The following is a 13,519-nucleotide window of genomic DNA, read 5'->3' as shown; positions in this document are numbered from 1 at the left end:
CCCCCCCCCCGCATCTTCCCATCGGGTAAAAGAAAATTTATCTGGAGAAGAAAAATCTAACACACTTTTTTAAAAATCCTGTAGAAGATTGGAAAACAAGGGGAAATTCCTTAGTATGACTCAGTGAATGTATGAAAAGCTGACATCCAATATTACACTTTCTCCTTGAAATCAGGAAAAGACAAGGGTTCCCTCTCTCACTATCTCCATTCAACATTTGAACTAGAACTCCTGGCCAGAGCAATAAATCCTGGGGGAGGCGGGGAGGAGGAAAAAAAGAAAAATTATCCAGATTGGAAAAAAAGTAAAATTGTCTCCACGCAAGGATGATGTTGTTGTTGACTGCCTTTGAGTCAAGCACTACTCATTGAGACCCTATGAACAAAAGGCCTGAAGCCTCTCTGTAACTATCGACATTTACCAAATTTCAAAGAGTTTCCAGAGGCATGTTTAGGAAGTGGATGACATAGGACCCCAAATATAGCAAACCCCTAAGAATTAGCAAACAATGCTTCTAAGCTAATTGAGGAATTTAGGAAAGGTGTAGTGTAAAAGATCAAGAATTAAAAATAAGTTGAATATCTATATACCAGCAATAAGAAAAAAGGAAATTAGAGACACAATTCTATTTATAATAACATCTAAGATAATAAGGACATAACCCTGAAGCACTGATAAAAGATAATAAAAACTCAAATAACTGAAAGGCTTTCCAATGTTCCCAGATTGGAAGACTTAATATTGTCCGACTTAATAGTAAGATGTCAATACTGCTTAAAGCAATCCATCAATTAAAACAATCCTGATAGCAATTCCAACAGCTTTTATTACAGAAATAGTGAAACCAAATCCTCAGTTTCATAGGAAATGGCAAGAAACCATCAATGGCTAAAATTATGCTTAAAGAGAAAAATAAAACAGTAAGACTAGACTTCCTAATTTTAAAGTATGGAAACCTTAAATGGTTAAAACAATGCTGAAAGAGAAGAATAAGACAGGACTCAGATTTCCTAATTTTCAAATATATTTTCAGGTACTCTGGTGGTATAGTGCCTTGTGCATTTTGGTGCTAACTGAAAAGTCAGTTGTGAGGATACAATAGCCCCAGCACAGGATAAATATGGATGGTCTCCTCACATAAAGATTTACAGATTCAGAAAACTCCATGAGCTGAAATCAACCCCACAGCAGTAGGTTACTCAGCGACCGTAATCAAGGCAGTCTGGTACTGATATAAGATTTGACACACACCAACGGAACAGAACTGAAAGTCCAGAAATAAACTCATCCATGGCCAACTGATTATTGGTAAAGGGGCTACTATGTTCATTCAATGGGGAAACAAGAATTATTTCAGTAAATGGTGCTGGGAAAATTGGACTGCCACATCCTGAAAAATATAATAGGATCTTGCCTCACAAAAACAAATTAAAAATTGATTAAGTGTGCAATGTAAAACCATAAAATTCTTAGAACAGCAATATATATCTTACATAACTAAAGAAATGCAAACAGCAGCAAATACAAAATAAATAAATAAATGCGTCCTCATACAAATTCCCAGTATTCCCCAAAGATTGGCCCTTCCTGACAACATGCCTAAAATATGAGACAAAGTTTCACCATCTCTGACTCCAAAGAACACTCTGGTTGTACTTCCTCCAAACCATACTTGTTAATTCTTTTGGCAGTCCATGGGATAATCAGTACTCTTCTCCAACACCACAACTCAAAGGCCTCAATTATTCTTCTGTCATCCATATTCACTGTCCATTTTTCAGATGCACAGAAGGTAACAGAAAGACCGATGCTTAGATCAGGCACACCTTCATCTTTAAACTGACATCTTTTGGATAGGTCCTTATCAAAAGATTTTCCTACTACAACACATTTCTCAACTGTTACAACCTTGGATATTGTAAAATTAAATAACTGATAATTTCAATCTTTTGTCCATCTATTATGAAATTGCCTATTGGACCAGTGGTGAAGATTTTTGTTTTCTTGATGTTGACATTTAATCCATATTGAAGATTGTACTATTTGATCTTCTGCAGCAAGATGCACTAAGTGGTAACTGGTGCATCTGGTGCAACTGGTAATTCGTAACTAATAATAATTGGTGCAAAAGTTGGAAAAAAAGAAGAACTAGTAGTTTGAAAATACGGATTTGGTGACAGAAATGAGGCTAAAGATTCAATGACAGAATTCTGCACAATGATTTATTCATTGCAAGTATCTCTGTTAAAAAAACATAAATGGCAACTATACCCATGGACCTCCCCTGATAAACTACATGGGAATCAGACTGACTACATCTATGGAAAGAGTGGATATAGAAGCTCAACATCAGCAGTCAAAACAAGGCCAGGGGCTGACTTGAATGTGGAAAAGACCATCAATTACTCATGTACAAATTCAAATTGAAGTTGAAGAAAATGAACACATAAGATCCAAAATATGACCTTGAATCTATTGAATCTTAATTTAAAAACTTTCTCAAGAATGGATTTTGATGCACCAAACACTAATGACTGAAGGTCAGATAAATTGTGGGATGACATCAAGGATGTCATGAATAAGCAAAAGGTTACTTACCTCTCTCTCTATCTCTCTTTTTTTTTTTTTTACAACTCAGGGAAAAAAAAACCTTTCAGTTGCAGTGATCAGACTGGGGCGGTATTCAGTCCATCACTGTAAAATTTCTTATTTATTTATTTATCTTTTCTTGTTGTGTACCGTCAAATTGGACCCAATTGGCACAGGAGGAGATTGCCCCTCCTTCTCCAGCAGAGGATCTGGTGGATTTGAACTATATACCTTTGAGATTGCAGTGCAGCTTCTTTGCCACTAGGCCATATAGGGAACTCTAGTGGCCTAGTGGTAAGAAGCTACAGTACAATTCCAAAGGCATAAGGTTTGAATCCCCCAGCTGCTCTGCACGAGAAAAAATAGGCAATCTCCTGTGTGATTAAATGCCTCTGAAAACCTGCTGGAGGGTCAGCTATGGGTCAATTCTTACTTGATGGTAAACAACACACACAGACACACACACACACACACACATTAACATTCCTGTCTCCTTTTGGTTAGTATCTTTTTTTTCGATCTGACTAGTTTAAACTTCTTCATATGATTTTGTAAGGAGCCTGGTAGCATAATGGTTGAACACTACACTAATTAACCAAAATGTCAGTGACTCAAAGCCACCAGGTTGTCCTCAGGAGAAAGATGTGACTGTCTGCTTCTGTAAATATTATAGCTCCAAAAACTGTGTGTGGCAGCTCTGATCTGTCCTCTACGGCTGCTATGAGCCAGAGTCAACTAGACAGCAATGTCTAGCTTTTTGTTCTGTTTTCCCCCTAATAATTTTAAGAATTACTTAAATTGCTTTCATTTTTAATTTATCTTTTAATTTTTTATAATTTTAAAAATTCCTGGATTTAAAAAGATGAGTTTGATCTGTTTATACTTGCTTTGACTTGAGTTTGTTTCTGTCATTTTATTTTCTGTTCATCTTTCCTATATATACTTGTCTTGCCCTTTTGTGAAATAATTCTATTTTTCTATGTTCTCTCCCTCAGTTGGCAATCCACTGTATAGTGGTTATGTTTAGTTTAAAAATAATTATTCAGAAACACAAAATACAGAACAAAGATTGAAAGCTTATCTAGCTTTTGAAATAGAAATATTCTCAAACAGTTGAATTCACCTTATAAGAATTCTTCTCTGATTACAAGTCTACCTCTCCTTAGCAGAGCCACTGTGCTAAATTTGTTCTTTATTGTACTCAGGCATTTCTTCATGCCTTTATTGTAAATATTTACATCATAGTTTTGTAAGTGATGTACTCAGTTTTGTATGTACAGTTGTATTTTTCTGTATTGTGTTTCCCCCAATTCTGTATGATTATTTTTCATTTCTGTAGTATCCTGTCTTAGCTATCCAGTGCTGTTTTAACAGATACTGCAAAGCTCAGATTCTTTTTTTTTCTATATTTTATTAATTTTCATAAACATTTACAGAGATTTTGGGTTTCCATTCATTCATTGTTGCACTATTCTCTCTACCCTCCTCCCAGTTTGTTCTTGTCCAAATGCCACAGTGCTTGTCAAAGCCAGTTCTGATTAATCTTCTTTGTCAGTGTGTCCTTTGCCATTCCCTATCACTCCTCCCTGAGAGAGACTTCACCCTGAGTCATAAGGAAAAGGGGATGGCGTATTCTCTTAGCTACTTCCTGGCAAAGCTCAGATTAACTGAGCTGACTTATGGCTGAGTCTCCAGAGGGTTTCCAAGACTGTAAATCACACTAGAGACTGCCCATCTATCTCCCACACTTCTTACACAGAAAGTTGCCAGCATTCCTTTCTATTCCTACATGTGTAACTATTTTCCAAATGTCTTCTCCAAGTCTGTAGATTATTTTTCACATAAAAATATTTTCTTACAAGTTACAAAGGTTAATATATTCAAATATAGCAACATTTTCTCAGGTTTCTGTGTTTAAGTTTTAGCTTTACCTATATATGTTGTTGTTATTTAGTGCCATCAAGTTGTAGATGACTCATAGCGACCCTATGAATGAAAGACCTGAATACCTGTATAACTTTCATCATTTCTCCAAGTTCATAGTGTTTCCAGAGGCAAGCTATTTTGGAAGTGGATGCCAGTCCTGCTTCCACACTTGTTTTAATTGGGGAGCTCCACCAAACACTGTGCACTATGGGTAAACATTATCACATTTGACACATTAGTGTCACAGCTGTCTATATCAGTGTTTTATATATGCCTCTAGCAACACCATGAAACCTGAATTATAATAATTTTAAAAATATCTGGTAGTGGAAAATTACTCATTTCAAACCTATACTGGCCATTTGTGGCCCTTTATTCTTTAAGAAATTTTAGCACCAGTGTGACAAATGTTTTGTTATAGCTGTGAATTTACAGATTTGTTGAGAATAACATCTTTATGTATTGAACATTATTTCTGAACATGGTCTCTAACTACATTCATTTATTTAATAACATCTGTTCATTCTCAAAGTTCACACATATATTTTGAGATTTATACTTAAGTAATCTGTATTTCTTGTTGCCAGAAGTTTTCCCCTCTACATTTTAAAGTTTTATTTTCTAACTGCACTACAGGTATATTACATTTTAAATGTGTATTTATAGACTTTATAATAATGATTGAATCTTCCAGTGTGTCTATCTATCTTTCAAATAGGCAACCCATTTAACAATTACTATGACTATGACTATCTTCTTACTGTTGAGTTTTAGGTGAGCCTTAAAACAAATTAAAAAAATTCAACAAAAACCAAAGAAACCCTTTCTTTAACATTTTATAATTAAATGTACCAACTTACCAAAAAAGTTTGTGCTCTTCATTGCTTTTGTGGGGCTTACCTTCCCTTTCATTCATTTACCCCTTGTTTCAATTTATTCTTTACTAGACATTTGGTTCGGGTTGTTGTTGTTGTTGTTTTTATGTGCCATCGAGACGCTTGCGACTCACAGCGACCCTATGTACAACAGCCCTAAACTCTGTTCTGTCCCGTGCCAATCTCACTGTCTCCAACACACTCATCCCGATTACCCCAGTCACTGAATCAATCCATCTCCTAGAGGGTCTTCCCCTCCTGCTCCTGCCCTCCACCCTCCCAAGCATGATGACCTTCTCCAAGGACTGGTCTCTCCTTGCAACATGCCCAAAGTATGTCAGATGAAGCCTCAGAATCCTTGCCTCCAAGGAGCCACCTGGTTTAACCCTCTCCAGGATGAATCTGTTTGTTTTCTTAGCAGTCCATGGTACCCTCAATACTCTTCTCCAACACCAAAGCTCAAAGGAATCAATTCTCCTTCTATCCTTCCTAGTCACTGTCCAGCCCTCTGACGCATAACAAAGTGATTGCAAAGACCATGGCCTGTATCAGATGCACCTTAGTCTCCAGAGAGACACCCTTGCTCTTCAGTACTTTGGAGAAGTCCCTAACAGCAGACTTTCCCGTCGCAATAAGTCTTTTAATCTCCTGGCTGCTGGTGCCAAGAGTGTTGATTTTGGAGCCAAGCAGACTAAAGCTATGAATAATCTCAATCTCTTCACCCTCCATCCTGATGCTGGCAATTGGTCCAGTGGTGAGAGTCTTTGTCTTCTTGACATTGAGCCTCAATCCATACTGAAGGCTGCGGTCCTTGACCCTCTGCAGCAAGTGCTTCAGGTCCTCCTCAGTTTCAGCAAGCAGGGTTGTGTCATCTGCATAATTCAGATTGTTGATAGATCTTCCACCAATCCTGAAGCCGCATTTCTCCTCATAGAGCCCAGCCTCCCAGATGATCTGTTCTGCATACAAGTTAAAAAGGTATGGAGACAGGACACATCCCTGACATACGCCCTTCCCAATTTTGAACCATTCAATGTTCCCTTGCTCTGTTCTGACGACTGCCTCTTGGTTGAATTATAGGTTTATAGGAATAATAAATGCATTTTAGCCCTGTATATTTGAAAATGCTTTTACTTCATCTCCACTCTAATATTTTTTGCTGTATCTGATGCTTTAGGCTGACTTATATTTTCCCCCACCAATTGAAAGTATTACTCTAATGTCTTCTATTAAATAGTGTTGATAAGATGTACATTCTCACTCACTCACTCACTGATGTGGAGCTGGAACTGACTCATAGCTGATGCTCCAGTGGGTTTCTGGGGCAGTGGGTTAATTGCACAAGAGGAAATGCCTTTCTTTCTCTCTTGAACTGACTGAGGGATTTGAACCACTAAGCGTTCAGCCTTTAGGTTAGCAGTGCAGCTCTCTATGGACTGGGCCACCATAGCTTCCTGTCATGTAGTCCAGCAAGTCCATTATCTCTACTCGACTCATTACTCTTCTTATGGCAAAGAACAGAGGCAGTTTTATTTTAGAGGTCAAGTATGCCAATTTGCTGGGGTTTCCACTCTTACCTTTTGGCAAAGGGTAAGGGACAAAATGTGAAGTTACTATGATACTTTGACACTATTTTTCACTGACTTTAAAAAAAAACAAAACAAAACGGAGAAATATAACCTAATGAATATACATGCTATATGGAAATGGCAAGGCTGTTAAAGTTTAAATGAGGTACAGAAGACAGTGCCATCATGTGATAACTCAAAATGTTCACGCCTAGACTTCTCAATCGTGTTTCCTTTGTATACAATGGTAACTTAGAGATGTCCTTGTATCATAGATAAAGCAAAACCAAAGTTTAAGCATTTAAAATACCAGTAGTTATGAAAATTATTCAATTTTACAGTTAAAAAAAAGTATTAAAATTATGTCATACCCGGGTAACCAATTCTGATAAAATGGATTCCGACTTACAGTGACCCTACTAGCATGCTGTCAGGAGGGGCCAGTCATTTGAAAAAGACCTCATAATGGAGAGGCGAGGGATCAGAGGAAGAAAGAAAGACCTTCAACAAGACAGACTGACATAACAATGGGGGTAAGCCCAGCAGAGACTGTGAGGATGGTACAGGATAGGGCAGCGTTCAGATCTGCTGTTCACGGGGGTCTCTATGAGGCACAATAGGACTCAATGGCACCTAACAACAACACAGGACAGAGCAGAACTCCCCCCTCAAGTTTCGAAGGTTGTAATCTTTACAGAAGCACAATGGCACATCTTTGCTTCCTCAGAGAAGCTACTGTTATGTGCTGTTGAGTCAGAACTGACTTATGACTGATCCTGCAATTGGTTTTCATAGACAATAAATCACAGAAGAGGAGACTGTCCATCTGTGTGCCTTTGTGTTGACAGTACAACTAGTGGATTCAAAGTGTTCAAATTCTGGTTCACAGTTGAATACTTTAAACCACTGCAGAATCACTAAAATTATGTTGTTGTTATGTGCCATCGAGCTGCTTGTGACTTATAGCAACCCTATGTACAATAGCTCTAAACTCTGCTCTGTCCTGTACCAATCTAACTGTCTCTGACACACTCATCCCAATTACCCCAGTCACTGAATCAATCCACTTCCCAAAGGGCCTTCCCCTCCTGCGCCTGCCCTCCACCCTCCCAAGCATGATGTCCTTCTCCAAGGACTGGTCTCTCCTTACAACATGACCAAAGTATGTCAGATAAAGCCTCAGAATCTTTGCCTCCAAGAAGCCACCTGGTTTAACCCTCTCCAGGATGAATCTGTTTGTTTTCTTAGCAGTCCATGGTACCCTCAACACTCTTCTTCAACAGCAAAGCTCAAAAGCATCAATTCCCCTTCCATCCTCCCTGGTCATTGTCCAGCTCTCTGACGCATCACAAGTGATTGCAAAGTACAACACTAAAATTATAGCAGTGAAATATGGTATGTAACTAACAAGTCTATATTATATTTTTCTATGTAAATTTCTTTTAAACTTAGCCCAGTTGTTCTCAGGTCCTCAGTCAATCCTAAATCTAGAAATACAGAGCAGATATTTTTCTTAACCATGTAACGGTTTGGGAAAGTTTAGTTTATAGGAACATCAATTCCTGATGGAATATAAGCACAAGTATCCATAATTATTAATTAAGTCCTAAGCAGAAAATTGCAATTTCCTATAACACTTTAATTGTGAATTTGAAAAAGTAATTATATAATTATGTGTGCAACAGTCAACAAACATCTAAAGAAGATTATCACTTACCTTCTTTTTCACCTCGAGCACTACCCACAAGGAACCTGGACACTAAGGGTGTGCTTGATAATGATAAACAAGTAGAAATAAAGACACTTTGAGTGGCTCTGATCTGTAAGAAGTGTCCCCACAATAGGCCAAATCCAATCATTAATAATGTCATATAACATGGTCCTTGTAAAGATATCTTCCATACCTTAAAGAGAACACATTATATTTTAATATAAGAGACAATCTGTAGACTATCACTATATGTCAGTTATAGCTTAAAAATTAGTATATAATATATACTATGTGGTATGCATAGTTACAATGGTTACATATACTCATTTAAACCTCAGGACAAATCTCTGAGGCAGATATTCTGCTCCCAATTGACAGACGAGAAAATATAGATGCAAAAAGGCTGAGTAACTTGTTGTGTACACCTTTGCAGTGAGGATTTCTCCAGGTGTACTGTGGTTCTATTATCACACAGATATTTAATAGGTACTTAGTGGTTTGCAATTGGTTACTAATGCAAAGTTCAATGGTTCAAACCCACTCCACTGCTCTGTAAAACACAAAATCTGGTGAACTGCTTCTGTACAGATTACAGCCAAGATAGTCCTATGGAACAGTCTGATGAGACAACAGATGGAGTTGAGGCCATTGAGTTGAGGCCAACTTTAAGGCAGCTAACAATAATATGTATTTAGCACTGTGCTCTACTTGATGAAAAATATAGTGAATATAAGGTTTGATTCTTACCCCGGGAAGCATTCAATCAAGACAAAGAGAAAATTTAAAATAATATGTAAACATCAATATTGCACATTAACAAAAGAAGCGAAACTACTGCTATTCTACTTTAAAAGATTTGTTCATGTTTTAAATATCCTTGTTCATTTTTCTTCTTCTTCCTGTACCCTCTCAATTATTCCTCTTTCAGTCAAAACTAATACTTAATAAGCACAAATTTCTGTATTCCAGGACTTCTACTAACAGTAAAAAAAGTTGGGAAATCACAGGAAAAATTGTCACAGGATATAGAAAGTCTGCATTAGACATTTAGGAGCAATGAAGTCAAAGGGATGCACTTAAAGTTTCAAAAGCCAGCCTAGTCAAATCTGTGTCTCAATTATGTTTAACTTTGAGTGTCCTGGCATATATCAGGGTTCCCCTCTTCTCCTTCTTAGTGAAAAAGCAATAGTTTTTAAAACAAAACAAAATTATAAAATCTTCCTTGAAAAATGAAGGAAGGTTAGAAGTTCTTCCTTAAGCTGTTAGTCAATTCACTGCTACTGCTCATTAAGCAGACTTAGCTATTGGCCACTTTCAGCAGCCAAATCAGCTATCAACATGCTTAAGTACTGTGGAAGCTTCTCAAATCAAGGAGATGAAGTATAGGAGCCTTCTAATACTGGAAATCCATACTTACTTTATTTGAACATGATGAAAGCCAAATGGGAAGGCTGGCAAAGAGGCAACCAGTTCAATTAAGAACCAAATACTTATGAAATCCCCTCTGCTGTGTAATTAAGACTAACCCAGGCCTTACTCTCTTTTAGGGAATAAAGTTATTTGTGCTAAAACAGACAGTGAGACTCTTGCCACACTGGAAGAACATGACTACAACATGAATTAAACAGACAAGTGTTAGAGATACCAAGTAACCTAACTTTTAGAAAAGGCTGTTGTTGTTGTTAAAGGTTTCACTTGATGGATGATTCAAGTCAAAGCTGATTTATAACTGCTCTGAGATTAAGTTTGCTCGGTGATTGAGAAAACTAGAGGCTTCTTGCACTTGTACTGCTGAACTAAAACTGGACGGTCACTGAGGAATTGTGCCTTGTTAATCTGGCTTGTGGTCGCTGGATTAAATTTGGATTTCCATTGTGTGATATTCTTTGTCTCCTACACACTCAAATCTATTTCCTTAATAATCCCCACAAATGTGCGTAAAGTCTGTGAGTCAACAACAAACTTGGACCCAATGACTGGTAGAAAAAGGTGCAGGGGAATGGGGTGTAGTGTGTCTGACTATGTAACTATCTGTATGGTACTATGGATATTATTGCTAGAGATAGCTCCCCTTTATGAAGTAGGTAGAAGTCACACAGCCACCCTCATATTGCATCTGCTCCTTTTGCAATTGGTGCCAGAAGCAGTGGGATTTGTCACTCTAGCCTCATAGAAATATGGTTTGGTATTCTAAATGTGGGGCTTAGAAAAATGCATAGTTAAAATGGTTATTGTTTATTTCTACAAACTGGGGGTGAAAACCCAAAAGGTTACTTCTGCTGAAGATGGGGAAAAAGTTGAGAAGCTGTTTTATGATCAGAGACAAGAAATGTGAAGCCACGATATACTTAATGGTGTAAGATGAAATGTGTTAAATTTTATGTGTTTTATTTGTATGTATTTGATGGATAATGATATCCCCCCCATGTCATATAACTGAGATATGTTATAAAATGAATGTGAGGGATATGCAAAATATATTCTAAAAATGATTAAAGTTGCCCTTATTTTTCACATGTTCATTTGCAATCTCAAAATATAAACTCCACCAGAAAAGGGGTCATGTTGAATTTACACTTTCTACCCATGTTCTACCAATGGCTAAAACAATAGCAAACTCAACACAATATTTGTTGATAGAACAAATGAGCAACAAAAGAGAAGAAAAGAATTTGTATTTCCAAAGAAGAAAGAAATTGATGCAAAATTAAGATGTAAAATTCAAATAAAAATTCTAACCAAGATAAAAGAACTATCAAAAAACAGTATATGGTTATTCACAAGTAAAAATTTTGGAAACTGGTGAGGTAGTGTTTAGACAAAGACTGAAGCTTTCCTCCTTAACAACAATCAGTTTTGTGCTTAGTGTTTTTAAATAGTTTCTTAAAAAGCTTTAAGATAGCTTACAAAAGTACTGAGAGAGCCTCCTTCTGGTAATTTATTAGTAATTAAAAAAAAAACTATATAAATATCTTTTCATCCATTAGAAGGACACATAGGATAATCCCATTTCTAGATGGAATTACATCAACTCAGAGTAATTACACTGGTTATTTCAGACTGCTTTAAAGCTTTGCCAGTAATTTATAGCTGAAGAATGAAACAAAGAACAATAATGAGTTATGTCACAATACACTTCATTAGGCAGACATTTTGCAACTTAAGTCCAAGGCTTAAAATGTAATAAATAAAATGCACTGTATATAAGTGATAAAATTTGATAGCAGTCATGGCGTATGTTAAGTTTTAATGGTCACCACTGGGTGGCAACAGCAAAACACTCTCGTCTATCTGGAAGTTGAACAACTGAATTGAGAAGAAAATACAATTTAGAGTTGAAGGAACATTAGAAACTATATTGTATTATGACAATGGTGTTATGCAGTGTTTGCCCGTTTGTGACTGTGATACTTCACTCAGCATAATGTCGAGGGTCACCCAATCTGTGTAATATTTTATGAGTTCACTGTTTTTTAGTGCTGTGTAGTATTCCATTGTGTAAATATACTATAGTTTTTCTATCATTCATTTGTTGATAGGCACTTGGGTTGCTTCCATTTCTTTGCTATTGTGAATAATGCAGCAATAAACATGGGTATGCAACTATCTGTTTGGGTAGCAGCTCTGGTTTCTTTAAGGTATATTCCTACTAGTGGAATTGCTGCGTCCCATGGCATGGGGGTTGGGGAGAAAGGAGGGAATAAAGAATGAATACTTCATTGGAACAGATGAAGGAAGGAATTGTTTAAAAGGAACATAGGATTAGGCATTATATGTATGACAAGAGCCCAGAATACAAGGTACATTGCAAAGAGAATTGGGGGTGGGGCATGGGGCATGGGGGAGGTACTTATGCAACAATGAACGAGTATTCAAAAAAAGTGAACTGGAGGAGGCAGAAGAGGGGGGTAGAATATGCAACAATGAATGAATGAATGAATGAAAATCTAACTTTCCTGTAAACTTTCATTAATCATGAGTAACATAAACACAAACTTATAACAACTATATTACAGTTCAATTTCAGATAAATATAAAGAATAGTATTTAAAAATCACTAAATGAGGTATGTTTGTTGTTGTTGTGTACTGTAGAGCTGGAACAGAACCACAGCTGACTCTCTGGTAGGTTTTCAGAAGCAGTTAATCACATGTGAGGACACTGTCCACCCTTCTCCCATGGAACAGCTGGTGACCTTGAGCTTTGTACCTTCAAGATTGCAGAGCAGCTTCAAGCCACTAGGCACCAGAGCTCTCTTTTCTTTTGTCAGTCCATGGGATATTCAATAATCTTTCCTATCAGAACAATTCAAAAGCATCAACTGAGGGGAGCTCTGGTGGCCTACTGGTAAGGAGCTGCAACTACAATCCCAGAGGCACATGGTTCAAATGCACCAGATGCTCTGCCGAGAAAAGGAGGGTTAATCTCCTCCTGTACCAGTCAGATCTGATTTGACAGTACACTCACACAAAAATTAAAGGGAAAAAAAAGCATGAATTGTTCTTCAGTCTCTCTTACTCACTATCGAACTTTCACATGCATAGGAAGCAACTGAAAATACCATGGTTTGGAACAGGCATACTTAGTGTTTAAACTGGCATCCTTGCTGTTTCATACTTTAAAGAGGTCCTTGAAAGCAAATTTACCCACATCTTTCAATTTCTTGACTACTGCTACCATGGGTGTTGTTGTTGTTATGTGCCGTCGAGTTGTTTGCGACTTATAGCGACCCTATGTACAAAAGCCCTAAACCCTGCTCTATCCTGTGCCAACCGCATTGCCTCTGACACACCCATCCCGATTACCCCAGTCACTGAATCAATCCACCTCATAGAGGGTCTTCCCCTCCT

The 13,519-nt window shown here is 37.3% G+C and overlaps 1 protein-coding gene across 1 annotated transcript in view; it reads right to left on the bottom strand.

Annotated features, from left to right (window-relative positions):
• The window catches only part of TMCO3 (transmembrane and coiled-coil domains 3), a 94,825-nt gene that overhangs the window by 55,639 nt on the left and 25,667 nt on the right, over nucleotides 1–13,519 (bottom strand). The window contains exon 6 of the mRNA XM_006883810.1: nucleotides 8,676–8,862. Coding sequence (XP_006883872.1) covers nucleotides 8,676–8,862 — 187 coding nt within the window. The remainder of the gene's footprint in view (nucleotides 1–8,675; nucleotides 8,863–13,519) is intronic.

Source organism: Elephantulus edwardii, unplaced genomic scaffold, assembly GCF_000299155.1.
Source record: "Elephantulus edwardii isolate Elephantulus edwardi_28Jun2011 unplaced genomic scaffold, EleEdw1.0 scaffold00030, whole genome shotgun sequence".
NCBI classification, from domain to species: domain Eukaryota; kingdom Metazoa; phylum Chordata; class Mammalia; order Macroscelidea; family Macroscelididae; genus Elephantulus; species Elephantulus edwardii.
Note: the sequence above shows the minus strand (reverse complement) of the source record. Positions and strands in the feature narration are given on the sequence as shown.